At 40.6% G+C, this 15,981-nt stretch overlaps 1 protein-coding gene across 4 annotated transcripts in view; it reads right to left on the bottom strand.

Moving 5' to 3' along the window:
- The window catches only part of LOC136244218 (DNA repair and recombination protein RAD54B-like), a 41,230-nt gene extending 33,938 nt beyond the window's left edge, over positions 1–7,292 (bottom strand). For all 4 annotated transcript variants that reach the window (XM_066035770.1, XM_066035772.1, XM_066035771.1 and 1 more), the window contains exons 1-12: positions 6,746–7,292; positions 6,673–6,694; positions 6,598–6,619; positions 6,496–6,550; positions 6,363–6,450; positions 5,498–5,579; positions 4,507–4,601; positions 3,885–3,962; positions 3,502–3,656; positions 3,027–3,074; positions 2,895–2,976; positions 2,386–2,466 (exon numbers count right to left, since the gene is read on the bottom strand). In XM_066035770.1, the coding sequence (XP_065891842.1) occupies positions 2,386–2,466; positions 2,895–2,976; positions 3,027–3,074; positions 3,502–3,656; positions 3,885–3,962; positions 4,507–4,601; positions 5,498–5,579; positions 6,363–6,450; positions 6,496–6,550; positions 6,598–6,619; positions 6,673–6,694; positions 6,746–7,233 (1,296 nt within the window). In that variant the 5' untranslated portion in view covers positions 7,234–7,292. The remainder of the gene's footprint in view (positions 1–2,385; positions 2,467–2,894; positions 2,977–3,026; positions 3,075–3,501; positions 3,657–3,884; positions 3,963–4,506; positions 4,602–5,497; positions 5,580–6,362; positions 6,451–6,495; positions 6,551–6,597; positions 6,620–6,672; positions 6,695–6,745) is intronic.
- Between the last annotated feature and the right edge of the window lie 8,689 nt (positions 7,293–15,981).

The raw sequence follows: 15,981 nt of genomic DNA, 5'->3' as shown, positions 1-15,981 counted from the left end.
TAGAGTCTTCTGCCACGTTAAAGTTGTTTCTTTCTGTTTTACAACACAGCGAATCTCCACAAATTATATACCATTATGATGCTAACAACCGGCGTAATGTATTTCGCGGACTGGACTTATGCACTGAGCTGGAAACAGCTTTAAACAATAATCCAGACATTATCCATCTCTTGCAACACTGGAGACACCACTATTGAGCTACAACTGCTGATACTGCTCTTCGTTACAAGTCAACAAACTAGCGCATGCACTGATTAATTACAATACACTTATGATACATGTTTACTAACAGTGATAAAGCGTGATAGTGGCTATGTTGTAGCGTAGATGCTTTCCTTTATTGCTTTGGTACTAGTGCTAGGGTTGTAGAGATGAGCCAGTAATAATTCTTAGCAGGGTAGCTATATAGGTGGCACCGCCCAGCTGGCAAGGTGATGCCGGAGGCTATGCAAATAAACTGGCTGATTACTACAGCCCTAACACTAGTGCTAAGTACAGGAACAACAAAGGAAAAACATCTAAGCTACAGGTGTACAACACTAGCCTCTATCACGCTTTATCACTGCTAGTACTCGTGCATCGTAAGTGTATTCTAATTAATTAGTGCATGCGCTAGTTTATTGACTTGTAAGGAAGAGTAGTATCAGCAGTTGTAGCTCTATAGTGGTGTCTCCAGTGTTGCAAGAGATGGATAATGTCTGGATTATTGTTTAAAAGCTGTTTCCAGCTCAGTGCGTGAGTCCAGTCTGCGAAACACATTAGGCCCTAACAACCTGAAGGTTACAATTTCATTCTCATAATAAGAATAAACGGTACAGTTTAGGCTCCTGTGAAGATTTCTTACCTCACTCCCATAGGTTTCAATACATTTTAAAGAACACCGGATGTTGCACAATCGCAATTATTAACTACCACATTCTTTAGCCCTTATGTGAAAATGGGCCATTCTGTCATTTAGCAATGACACTTGGTTGACAGAGCTGTGGAAACTGTGCAGTGTTGGTGGCACTGGTGTCATGATTTATGTGAGCACTACTACTACCTTGTGTGTCTAGTTGGGGATTACTATTGTAATCTGTTCTTCGCTGTTGAACTTAAAAAGGAAGGTACAAGCAATAAGCCTGCTTTTATACAGCCTTCTATAGTTGTGCCAGGCAAATAATGACGTGAAAAGCTGCCACTCTTATAATGGAAATAGACCACCTGCCCACACATGCAAATATGCCTGAGCTTAGGATGGGAAACAGAAAATTTATTTGGAGTGGCCTAAACAAGCATTTTTTGGCACACTTTACTATCTGTGGAACCACTTTACCTTTACTTTCATAAAATAACAAAAGTGTGCCCAAGCCCCAAGCGATCTTTCCTGTGCCTGTTGTGCTGTCATCTCATAGCTCTTCTTAATTCTGCTTGTTCTGGCATTTTTGAGTGTCCCTACTTCTTGTATTCCCTTCCAATTCCTCTTCTTCTGGTGTTTCACTTTCAAATCGTAATCAGTTGAAGTTCTATCATGTGTCGTCCATTTGGACGATGCATGAATCAAGAAAAGAATACATATGTACCAGTCTTATATGGAGTGTCAGTAAATCATGCCGGTTATTATTCGTGTTATGAGTGTACGTACCAGCCTTATATGGAGTATCAGTAAATCACACCAGTTATTGTTCGTGTTATGAACGTATGTACCAGCCTTATAAGGAGTATCAGTAAATCATGCTGGTTATTGTTCGTGTTATGAGTGTACGTACCACCCTTAAGCTTATATGCAAACATTTGTAAGTTATCCGTGTTTTCTTGGAATTGTCCACAAACAAGACGTACGCACTATCAGCTCGCTAGTGTGGGGCTCACTCAGGTTCACCCCAACTCAATCAACATTACTACACACACACATACACACACACGCTACATACAAAGCAAAAGCAAAGCCTTGATCTACACTCCCATGTGCTACTCAGGTGCTATGCAGGCAAGTGCTCTTGGGGGTAAGACTAGTAACCCACAAGACGCTGTACCATGAACTGAGGTCCCACCTGGACCTTCACCCACAATGTGAGACAGGACAGTTGGGGATTTAACTCACCAGGTACCCACTAATGTCACAGGTCTCCCCAATTGTTACAAGGTCCCCATTAACCCACTGGAGAAATGTGAGTGAAGTTTCTTGCTCAAGGAAACAACAGCAATAACACCTGGGCTTAACCAAGCATCGAACTTGGAACCGTTTGATTACCAGGCTGGTGCTCTAGCCATTTGGCTATGCTGCCTCACAGCACACACACACACACACACACACACACACACACACACACACACACACACACACACACACACACACACACACACACACACACACAGTCACTCAATAAACATAGAGTCACTTACACTAGGTCTTTTCTCAGATGTGACAGCAAAAACATTAATCCTTTCACATCCAAGCCATTTGTTGAACTCCTTACACCAGTTCTGTCGGGAGTAAAGCATATCACTAACTGGTGCTCATTTAATATCACACACATCCCAATTACATATTTCCCATCAATAATAGAGGACTACTCTTGTTCCTGTGTATACAGCAAATTATCATACATGTTGTGACTTTCTTTTTTAAAAACCAATCCTTTAGCTATTTTCAGACCAAACGCATTGTTTAAACCTATACTCCTAACAATGTATTGGACTGTGTGTAACACTTGTACACATAACAACACCACATCAAGAGTTCATAATATAAAAGGGACAGTATCCTAGCGTAGCCGCCAGCATGGCAATGGCTCTTGTATTACAGTGTCGATAGGATGATAACATCAACAATCGTGTCTATATTCCACAAAAAATTTTTTTACTGAAGTAATACACTCTCTTAATTTGAATAACTCATGTACTATACTAACCTTTACTAAGCTCCCTGGTGTAACCACTAGTGCTCTCTTCATTACAGGCTTGCCTCCATAAGCTCCTTGTTTCAGTAGTGTCCTGTAGGAAGACTACAGCATGTAATAGTGCACACTATATGATACACTAACCATAATAGAGTAATACATTGAACAGTTTTACCAAGACCCATGTCATCACTGTAAACAAGAAAAATCAGAATATGAAATGTGTTCATATTACATGCACTTCAGAGGTACCATAGAGTAAAGGAGAAGTTATTATATAAACTTTTACACAGTCTTAAATCACTACATATGTCTGCTAATTCAGAACACTAGCAGCTGGATCTGAAGCTGATTGATAGTGGCATTGACATGAGTAATACCTCCAAGCCCAAGCTATGATATGAAGATCTGTAGACATTTACTGTAACCAACCTAGTGTCACGTTACAACCAAATTCCCTCGTGGGCAATGTCTATCATTTTCAAAATAACTCATCATTTACACTTTGTCAAAATGAAAAATACTATGCAACAGAACATTGACAAGTACATACACGATGAAAAATCAATCAGTAAAAGTGCACGACACAATCATGTTATTCCAACAAAGCTAGACTCACGCTAATATAATACCACATCCCTGATAGTCCCTGAACCCCATGACACACTCATACAGGAAGGTGACTCCTTCCTTTTGATGTGGTCTCAGTCTACTAACAAGATGAGGATCCACCACGACATCTACCACTGCCAGTCCAGCCCTGTTGTGTTCATGCTACAGTAACAACATCACAGTCTATATGGGTTACAAGTAGTGGCAATTCTATAGTTGAAGTACAGGGAGGCATGCACATGTAGCACATAGCCTGAAGTATGACTTAAAATTGAAGATGAAAACATTTCTAATGTTAAAACCACACAATCAATGCTCAAAACTTCCCCCAAACTTTTTGTACCAAGAAAGCTGTCAGCGTGGCTATGTGTAATGTAACAATTACAGTACCTGATGAGATGAAGGTGGTCTGGGTAGCACAAGGGCACTAGGATGGTCAGGATTGTAGTAAGGAACTGGTACTGCTGCCTATGGATACAAAGGATTGTAAGCATCTCATAAGTATAACAGATGACAATGTAGCAATTTTAAGAAATTCAGTAACACTATAGAGGGATCTGAATGACAAAATGCTTTCCAGTAAATAAATAATGGTTTAGATTACTGTATAACTGAGTGTTATATTGGAGTAGCTGCTCTATTAGAGTATCTTGATCTTCAACAGAAATATTTTGTATTTCTAAATTACAAATAATTACCACCGTGGTTAGGTACTGTAAAGTGGCATGGGTAGTTGGTAGTCTGTCATCATTTTGAAGGCATACCAAATAATGATTAACTGCCCACCCTCATCACCTGATTGCTCATAAGATGATGGGAAACAAGGAATCCTACTATGTGTTGGCCTTACAGTCTAATATACAGTGAAACCTGTCTACTTCGGGCTGACCATAAGCACTTACAGTGGCTGCAATTTCCGGATTTTATGAGTAAGAAGGTAGGTTTCACTGTAATCAGTTAGCAATAGTAATGTTACATTATAAAGATGAGTTACATATCCATTGTACCATACCTGACTGTGTAGTTTAGTAGAGCTGGCACCAATCATGGGATTAGTGAAACCCTTCTTGACTGCACATGAACTGAAGCTGCTCTTGACATCACTTCCTGTTGTGTTAAGACAACCAAGTGTCCCCAAGAACACATACAGAAGACACAGTCTACAAGTATCATTGCACACCTGCTTTGTGTCAGATTAGTTGGGTTTAACAGTAAAACCCAACTTCTCTCTTAGTCCATTACAAATTTATGCAACTACCACTGATATTAGATTATCCTTTGAATCCAAAACACCAATATTTTGGCCTTGGGCACCAAAAAACCACCGCAATAAGTTGTAAAAAGTACTTTTGATACAAAGAGATTGACAGCAGATGCCGTGTGCTCTACCATTGAACTGTAAAGTGGTCTGTTATACACTGGACTAATATCAGGATCAAGTGTACATTTTTGTCCTATATACAAACACCTTGACATGTGCATGGTATGGCAACGTTACTGATATTCTCTGTAACCATTAGACAAGCCAACTATAGCAGGAGCATATTCGTGGGCATGAAGACAACAATCTTCAAGCAAACTTAATGTTAACCCTAAAGTAGTCACAAAAACCATATGTGTGAAGCCACAGAGACTGGCTGAGGAGCTTAGTATCAAGAGGGAGGAGCTTTATTCATTGGTGATGGGCTGGCTACATTGCTGTTTATCTTTTACACTGCTACGCAGTTTGATTATGTGTATCTGGGGCAGCAGATCAAGCAGGGGGTATCCAGTCAAGGAAGACGAGCTGTCTCTGAGGGAGGCCTGCAGCTGGACTAATTTTTGTGAGCTATTGTTTTTCTGTTATTAAAATTAAATTCTTATACCATACAATATAATAAAAAACCATACGATAATGTAACAATAAGTGAACAATTCAATACCCAGTCATACAGGCCTATCCAACAGGTGTTGAGTGTATTACATGTAGTGCAGACACTAGTATACAACTATAACATGCTTACTATTAACAGAGCTGCTAGTGGATGAGCAGCTAACAAAACATTTTCCTGACAACCAATCCTCTTCCTTAATAGAGCCCATCACCTATTGTAATAAGTGCAATATCATTATTGTATTATGCTAGAATGAGTGTTTCTAGTCGTGCGTGTAGTGTAGTATGGTGATGGTAGGTAGTGTAGTATTTGTTGATGGTAGGTAGTGTAGTATGTTGATAATTGGTAGCGTGTGGATGTGTTTTGTGTGCAGAGCATATAGTGTAGTACTGTCCATACATGCTCATGTGTCCAGGTGTTGCATAATGGTACAGTAGTAGTCTTGTGCCCAGCTGGGCTCGCACTAATGCGCAAACATTGTCTGGTGACATCACTCGAGTTTCTTGGGCCCGGAAGTGCGATCCAGCCAATATTATAAAATATGGCCGGCCAATCAGAATCGACAAGTTACACAATTGCATGAATGTATTGGAAGCAGACAAAAAAGCAGACAATTTATTCACCTAGGTTGTTCGAGATGCTTGTTGTCAAGTTGTGTTTTCCGATCTCACCTTGTAAGACAGAAACATTGTGACACCAGAAATATTGTGACTTGATGTTTCAACAGAAATAAAACGCTATCCTCTACTAATACATAAATGAGGAGATTGCATCCAGTAAACGCCCTAGTCTTGAGTTTTACTTTATTCCTAGCCATTTTCGAATGGTTTTTCACTTTTTAAAAAGAATTATGCAACTCCTCAATTCTGATTGGCCAGCCATTATTTTGGCTGGATTGCACTTCTGAGCCCAAGAAACTCAAGCATTGTCACCATACAGTGTACAGTGTTTGCGCATTAGCACCGTTGTGCACGAGATTAGTATAGTACTGTACCTCAATTTCTTTTCCTCCTATTAATAGACTACTCCCTTCAACCAAGCTGGCAAGCTCTTTAGCTTTGTATCCTGTCCCCTTGCCAATACTACAAAGAGTGTTACAACGTGACACACACCAGCTAACCACATACTCTTTCCCTTCCATGTCCTTCAGACTTGCACCCTTCCCCTTAGTTATCAGTATTGCTATGGATACAACACATCAGCCCAGTACACACAATGTGAACACTTACCATCACCCTCCCATTTCTTGTGCTAGAAAAGGAGAGAGCAGTATACAATAGCGTACAGTAAATTTCTAAACTTACCTTTTTATTTGACTTCTTGCACCTAAAAAAAACCACGCCTTAACACTTCTGTTATAACAGATCAACACTTTACCATATAACAGAGTAATAATGAGCAGTTTCAGTGGAGTGGTCTGGCTGGTCAGTGTTTGCCTTGAATGATGCACAGGATAGTAGTGGTGGTACAAATCGCGTAGGTGGACAAAATTTTGGCGGTTTGGTTGTTGGTCTCAGTGAAATATTAACGGAACTACCCGCACCAGTAGAGTTTGCTTCTTCAACAGTGTCTTTACGGGTATACTCAAGTGATCCGACACTAAATTCTGACTCTTTCTCGAACTCTTTGTCCAAACTGATGCCAACGTTACAGATATCAGATTTACTGCCCTCTATGGCATCAACCTCTCCAACGCTGTTGTCCCTTCTAATTGCTTTGAGCGTGTCCAGTAGAGTATTCTTTGCGGTGACGTTATCAATTTGATTATTGTTTTCTATCTCCTCTGTACAGCCATTGGACGACAATTTTGGCTTCTTAGCTACAAAGGTATGAAGTTTCTGTGAAGGAGCCAACGACCTTCGCATGACAAGCCCGAAACAAGCTGAGAAAGTTTCGCGACGATAAGATTACGGCTTTCGAATTTTCCCGCCCCACGCTTGTCTCGCGGCGCCCGACCCTAAAAAGAGGGTCGGGCTCCGCGAGACTAGCCCCACGCATAAAGTACCTATGACGTGACGTCATCAACTAAGCCTGTTCTGAAGCCTGTTCTGAAGCCTGTTCTGAAGCCTGTTTAACTATAGGGTTGGCAATCGACCCTCTTTGGATTAACTTGTAACTCAGGGGATGGAGCCTACCAATGGTCTAGTTTTAAATTTTTTTTTATTTTTTTTTTATTGTTACAATACAAATTACTCTACAACTAAACTACAAACACAATTAATTACAACAGGGGTTTGGGGAAAGGAAAATCAGAGTCCTCACACTGCAAAGCCCAGTACCGTAAAATCATACGGGCATTGTTCGTCCATAAAGAAACTGAAAGTTGTTGTAATAAATGTTTACGAGCCTGTTTGGTTGATGCACCACTTTTGGTGCATCAACCAAACAGGTTCGTAAACATTTGTTACCACTAGTAGTGGTGCATCAACCAAACTAGTGGTGTTTGGTTGATGCACCACTAGTTTTAAATGGTGGGTTCGGTAGCAACCAAACATGCCAAATTCCTTCCATTCGCAGGGCCGTAGCCAGACTTTTGTATCTGGGTAGGTTCTTTTAGAAGAAAAGTGGACCTTTTTATATGACATGATTCAGATTATATTATGGTGAGCGCACCCAGCATGCAAAGCATGCTGAAACTAGGTGGGTCCAGGGGCATGTTCTCCCGGGAGATACTAAAAGGTTGGATTTAGTGGCATTCAGTAAACAAAAATTAACAATTTTGTTAGGTAAGCTGAAGACCAGCTGTATGGATGATATCTGGAAAAATATCTCTACTGCTACTATAATAATTATACCATCTGTACATGCATGTGTCTAAATATAATATATTGAAATGTCACAGTGAATAAGACTGAATGGGAAAGATTGAGCACTCTGCCATGATCAACAGGGGCAGTGGAGCAGAACAAAGGGTGTCTTAAACAATGAAATTTACACATTGCATGGAGTTGAAGCATGAATGCTATTCGTGGGCTCTGCATGGAGGGACTTGTCCACCAAAATCTTATATTTTAATGAAAGTTCGCCGTTTAGACAATCTACATGTAACTTAAGTAGCTTTTAAAAGAAAATCTAATTGTGACTGTTCTATTAGAGTGATTGTTCTATTAGAACGGTTGACTGCTCTATTAGGGTATCTCGATCTTGCAATGCATTTAATACAAGCACTGAATGAGTTTAATACTCGTAGAGAGTTTGCACGCGAAAAGTATTGTGGCGCAAATTATAAAAATGCTTAACAACCGTTGCTAGTCTGACATTTGTGGGGCGAATGCACTTATTTCGTCATCACGCTTTACCAAATAAGAGAAACTCTGTCAAAAGCTAGGATAAGGTTAGAAACAAGCGTTAAATACTAGCACTAAGTTGGACAAGCGTAATATCAAATTTTCGATTAGTCGTGAACACTAACGCTTTGTACAATTTTTACGACGGCTATCCTAGTGACTAACCTAGTGAACGTGTTCCATTTTTTTTTTTTTTTACCCGGGCTTGATGGACTGCCCTTGCCTACCACCCCCAGCACATAAATGGCCTGTGCTGGACAAACCGGGACTTTCTTAGTCCACGGCAAACTGAGACTCTGCCCGAATCAGCTCCACAATTGGGGGAGTCTTAACATAGTGATCGATGGATGAGCGGGCTCCGCGGATGCATTGTATGGAGGACCGCAAGAGAGAAAAAGATAGACAGCACCTTAACCACCCCATAACAACAGAGTAATCATCGCCCCACTTGTTTGAAAGTTGATGAGCCAAGCGTTGAACACAGGCCATTCTACACTGAACCATTGAGACTAGTCTCGCGTAGCCAGACCCTATTTCTCCGCACGGCGCTTATCGATTGGAAATTATAAGCACCTGCTCCGAAAGGGTCTGGGAACTCTACAATAGAAAAGTTCTGCAGGCAAATCACCCCTGGGTAGGTGAGCGTTGATTGGTCCTCAACCACTTTCAGAAGAGGTGTGGATGACCACAGTTGGCTTCTATGCCACGATGTAATTAAAGTTTGAATCCTAAGGCTGCAGCACATGTTGCTGTCAGACCTTCAGTGCTGGTCACTGTAAAGTGCTAATAATAAATAAATAAACAGGCTGAAGGATGGCCACGATGTAATTAGTCTCGCGGCGCCCGACCCTAAAAAGAGGGTCTGGTGAAACTGTGTACAATAAGTTTGAGCTCTGGAATGTTTATTGGATGACGTTTTACCTGTTACGTAAGTGTACTGTTTACGTCACAACATCCATTCAACCAGATCCGCTTACAGCATCACCAAACTAATAGCGCTACTTTATTTATTCAACGTTAAAACGAACCCTGCAGAATTGCATGGCTGTTTTCTCAATGAGTTTAAGTGGCAGAGTCACCGGATGTAATTAACCATAAGCCCAGATTCTTTTGAAATGTACGCATTACATAATCAATTTGAAATGGAGCGATCTGATTGGAGCTTCCAACATTCCGGCAGCGCCAAACTTTTTGTACACAGTTTCACCAGACCCTCTTTTTAGTCGGGCGCCGCGAGGTCATCCACACCTCTTCTGAAAGTGGTTTAGGACCAATCAACGCTCACCTACCCAGGGGTGATTTGCCTGCAGAACTTTTCTATTGTAGAGTCCCCAGACCCTTTCGGAGCAGGCACTTATAATTTCCAATCGATAAGCGCCGTGCGAAGAAATAGGGTCTGGCTACGCGAGACTATTGAGACTGGCCGTAGCCTTCACTCGCATATACCTCACAAATGTCTGACAAACAACGGTTGTTAAGCATTTTACGAAAATACGTCATAACGCATCACGCGTGCAATCCCTCTATTTATAGTCTCGTGCCCAGACCCCACCCACTGCGTTGATAAAGGGTCTGGGGACTTACGCTATGTTTTTGGGCCCGCCGCCATATTGTTTACGCATTTGTATCCATAGCTGTAGTCGGCCATTTTCCTAGTTCCAGCCTATCAAATCGCGTTGTACCTGAATCAAGGCGTCCGATTGGTCAGAAAAGAAAAATGGCGTAGGGCCCAAAACTCCTGCGAATATCACCAGACCCTATTGGTGGGGTCTGGGCACGAGACTACTCTATTTAGTGATATCTAGTAAACTGTACACCTGCGGGGGACTTTTCCTCCTGAAAATTTGGACTTGTATACTAAAATTGTGAACCTTTTATGGACCTTTTTACTGAAATTGTGGACTTTTTTCCAAGAGGGCGGTTCTTCCTAACCCCCCCTGGCTACGGGCTAGTCTCGCGTGGCCAGACCGCTTTTTTCCGTATATTGGGTGGAGAAAAAAGGGTCTGGTGCAACTCCAATAGCTGTTTACTTCTGAGCCGTCCCCACATTCCGGGGACGCTAATTGAATAACATTGGTCACAAAGGAGGTGCCATGACGTCAGTAAAACTATGAAGTATTCCTACACTCCTGCTCCGGTTGTGAGTCTTGTTACACGATGAGGATTAACTTTCAAGACGCTATAAAAAAGACATCGGAGCAAATTAAGATTCGTTTAAAGGATAAACAGATCTCTAGTTAACTTACTGACGTCATGGCACCTCCTTTGTGACCAATGTTATTCAATTAGCGTCCCCGGAATGTGGGGACAGCTCAGAAGTAAACAGCTATTGGAGTTGCACCAGACCTTTTTTTCCCCACCCAATATACGGGAAAAAGCGGTCTGGCCACGCGAGACTAGCTACGGGCCTGGTTTGGGATATAACCGTGTCGTAACTAATTTTGACGAACTTCGGCTCATTTTCATAAAAATGGGCAGGAACATCTAGAATGTTGTTGATTGCTGTTTTGGGTTATTGGGTGATATACTCTACAAAATGCGCTTGCTTACAAGGTGATTTGCTGTACTTCAATTTTCGCTAAAACAGCGCTTGACGGGTCTGCAATGACTCACTCAACGAAGTACAAGGTTGATTTACTAACTCTCAGGCATCTTTTGGACCTTATATTAAGTAGAGATTTGCAGTGTTTACGTGCCAACGCAAAGTGATGCCCTCGCTCACGCTATGATTTAGAAACTCGCAGCATCTGTTTCACCAAGAATACGCATCCGTTTTCGATAGTATAATAACCACCATGTAATGTACCACTCATGGAAACATTGAAGTGCTCTAAACAGCATCGCTGATGCTGCTGCCCATTTTTATTTTAAAATCTGAAAAATCACGCTACAGAAACAGCAAGGGGAATCACCGCATTATTACCCTACGGTTTTTATGTAGACTTGGGTAGGATTGATCAGTCACCCAGAGTTGGAGGAGAAACTATAGAGTAAGATTTTTTCATTGCCAACCCTATTAACTAGATGACAAAGATATGAGCAGACACATGAAATTCTCGCTTGATAATCCTGGCACAGCAGGGTTTGCAACAGGGTAAAGCCGGATCCCGTTGGGTCTACCGGCTGATGAGAACCATGATTCCTGGCTCCTTTTTTCAGCCATTGGAAGATGCTATCCGTTTGCAGCTTAATTTCTTCCTTCACTCAGTGGACGTCCTGTAGGTTCCACTACTGAACATACCTATAGCTTGTTTTCCCTTCCCTGTCGTTTTGGTGGCTTGGGTGTGGTTACTGATCCCACTATAGCATAGTTGTGATTCACATGCAGTTTGCTGCTTCTCAACAGATTAATGCTCCATTGAAAGAACTAATTATTAAACAGTCTGTTTGTGCTCATCCCCCTCGGATACTCGATCCATCCGTGAAGGCTCAGGTCCATCAGAGCAAGCGTATGGCAACTAAGGAACATGCCCTGGAGATTAGGAACAGTCTCTCTATCATGATACTGACTTAACTTCAAAGAACTGTTGATTTGAATAGTGAACCTGGAGCCTCTTCATGGTTGTTAGCCCAGATCAAGTTTTCCATCTAACTAAACAGGAGTTTTGGGATGCACTATGCGTTATGATTGGAACTTACTGAACACTTCTAGTTACTGTGTTTATGTTGCCAATTTTTCTACTAATCATGCCATGATATGTCGGCGTGGTGGCTTAACATTCGTACGTCATAATGATTTGCATGACATCACAGCTGAGTTACTGTCTAAGGTTTGTAATGACGTTGCCATCGAGCCACCTCTTCAATCTCTCAGTGGAGAAGTGATTACTCCTCAGTCTGCCATCGAACAAGATGATGCCAGAGCCAATATTCATGCTCATGGATTTTGTTGGTGGTGGCAAAGTGCCTTTTTTGACATAAGGGTGTTTCATCCAAATGTACAGAGCTACCGCAATGCTTCTATTCCATCTGTGTATAGTCGTCATGAGCAACAGAAGAAGAGGGCTTTTGTCTTTTAATGTCATTAAGCTGCAACCACGAGTATATATGTACACTCTACAGTGGTGTTATACTTGCATGACATTTTGGAGGACATATGTGATCTGGGAATATGCATGGGCTCTAAACTTGAAGTCCCACATTTACACAGATTTTACTGCAAATAAGGCTATAACTGTATTTTTAGGCTTCATTTCATTTCTAAAGTATTTGAATGTAAGAACTTGAATATTATGCTTATTAAACTATACAAATGCTTAGTGTGTCCACTGCTTGAGCATAATAATGCAGTTTGGGGGGCCAAGTTACACCATGAAATAATGTAACGAATTAGCCACTAGAATGATTACCACCTGTCGTGATTTTGTCTTATTATGATTGATTGCACTATTCAGATTTACCATCTTTATAGTACCAAAGGCTCAGATGAGATCTACTTTGTACCAAATGATCAGCAACACAGAGAATTTTTTGTCATCATGATTCTCCACAATTAATCACAACAACAAGAGGACACAACATCAAGCCACATACAAATTGCTCATCAAGATATCTTTCTTTTCAGTTAGAGTGATCAACGATTGAAATTCTTTACCCTACTCCCTAAGAATCTGCTGGACAGATACTATAATGTATGCTACTTAATTGTGTGTATGATTTGGATGTACAGCTGCAGGCTACGCCTCTATCCAAAATTTACAACATTTACAGAGATATGAACTTTTTAGAATTAATATGGACCACCCCTGGTCCCAAGGGGTCCGGATAACTGGGGTTCCACTATACCAGCTTTATTGTCAATCCAGCTAGAAATAAGTTACATAATCTGACTAGATCACTCACTACATAGAAATAATAAAGCTTTACCTATAACATAATCTATTTTGTGAAGCAACTTAAAGTGTATATACGTCATTGTAGCAGCATTTATATATGTACCACTTTTGCACCTCAGATCAAAGGAAAGCCAGTGCACTATATATCACATATCGCATTGGCTCAAAATGTTAACGAGATATACGCACTACCAGTGCATATATCTCATTAAGGCAGTGCGTATATCTCGTTACACACTACCTTAACAAGATATACGCACTGCCACCAGTGTGTATATCGTTAACTTGAGACATTGCACATCTAATAGGAGTGCACACTATATCCAGAAATCATCAGATTTCTTTGATGTTATACTGTTATCCTCTTCTCTTATATAGGGAAACAAGCAAGCTGTGATTGTGGGATTGAATTCTGCCAAACAACCTGTGATTGTGGGATTCAATTAATACATCAACAGTAATTTGTTTTTTACTTTTGTAAATGTAGCAATTAAAGTAACATAATTAACACTAGTCTCTTAAAATTGCTATATTAGCAAAAATAAATCAAACTACTGTTTGATATATTAAAATTGAATCCCACAATCACAGTTTGTTTGACAAAATTCAATCCCACAATCACAGCTTACTTGGTTCCCTATATAAGAGAAGGGTATAATAACTAAATATTTTGCCAATGGACGACATTCGCAATGACATTTTCTGACGTCACAAAACAAAATGGCCGTGCTAGTGTGGGGACTTCGAACAGGGAAGCATTGGGCAAAGTAGTGTTTCCCTATGATAGCGTTTATAAATTCGAAAAGGGGCGAAGGTGAGGCATATAGTATACAATGCAATACAAATAAGTCTACTTGTGTCCGAATTTAAAATTTTCAGTCTGCTTTCCTTGTTGAAATTCGTTTTGCATCATGACGGTACGTGTGCTACTTCTTACCTTTATTATCTCATGATTCCAAGAGTAGAAAACTACAGACAACATTCATTTCAAATACTGCGTGCTAAAATCTCTGAAGCCCCCACACTAACGCGACCATTTTTTGAATTATGACATCAAAAATTTCGTCATTGCAGATATCATCCATTAGGTGGGTCTACATGCCAAAGTAGTTATACCACGGGCACTTGTACATGAGCTTTGCCTGTATATTATACACACTCGCGCCCGTGGTATAACTATTACACATTATGTATGTAATATATTAGGAGTAGAAGAAATATGTGACTGAATTTGACAAAACAAGGCTTCGACGTACAAAGCTTTGTTAGGAGATATGGCGATTTTAAGGAATCATTGTGTAATAACTTCCCAGTGCCTACAGCTGTGCAAACAAAATTTGCACCAATTGTTCATCTGTTCACTAGCTATCACTGAGTGGGTGTATACATTTCTGATACCCAAAATTTGCCCTGTTTTGAGCAGCTTTTTTCGAGCGGGTAATAATATCACAGATGGTAGTACTAACGGTGGGAGGGTGGGGGTGGACGGTGGTCTTAATATACGTGTATAAAATGGAGCAAGAAGACGATTGGAGTCCAGAGGCCAAGTTTGGGCTCTCCATGGCCCTCCATGGCCCTCAAATTACTCCAAATTGACTGAGAACACTATTGGCGAGCTCTCTGTGAAGTCCCAGCTCACTACACACCATTATCACAAAGCCATGGCCATTTAATGGTGCCAATCTCACACTCGTGGCTTTGACAGGGTCGGAAGAAAGCTGCTACAGAAACCAGACTTGCCTATGCTGAAGGAAGTACAGTGTGAAATATGATACTGTATTAGGCCAGCAATCCATTTCTGGTAAAATCGTAAGTTTGATTTTGTGTGTGTGGAAGCCTCGTTATATGAAATCCGGTCACATATATACACGTGCTGCTGTAGGCCAATATATGCATGTATTATGGTGAAATGCTATAATAGCAATATAGAGCTTTCAACAACCATTATTATGGTAAGAAATAGTTTGTTTTAGAATATGTAATAGCTAATAAGATAAATCCTACACAACCGTGCATGAAAGACATGCATGCAGTATATTGCTCATTCAATCACTGTCTTAATGAAAAATTGCTGTTTGTCTGCATGTCTCACATAGTCTACTATGTGGTATAAAGATATAATTTATTGTGGCATGCACAAAATGGACTGTGATTATAGGCCTAGGACTTTTATGTAATGCAGGCAGCAGCATTTGAAGTGTAAACTGACTCTACAGTTGCAGTTGTGTGGGAATCAGTGGGATACTGCATTACAGTTGCAGTTGTGTGGGAAACAGTGGGATACTGCATTACACATTAAATATCACATATAATTAGGAGGCCAATCATGATAGTGTTCCTTAAATAACATGTTATCAGAAAGCAAGTTATAATAACTGTAGCTCGTGCATATATATACATAATTTATGAATGCACTACAGTGGAACCTCTCTTAACAAACTCCCCGAATTAAGGATACAATAGAAAAAACCTCTATAATAAGACCAAAAAT

This window comes from Dysidea avara, chromosome 14, assembly GCF_963678975.1.
Source record: "Dysidea avara chromosome 14, odDysAvar1.4, whole genome shotgun sequence".
Lineage (NCBI taxonomy): Eukaryota > Metazoa > Porifera > Demospongiae > Dictyoceratida > Dysideidae > Dysidea > Dysidea avara.
This window is presented reverse-complemented; position numbering and strand designations above follow the sequence as displayed.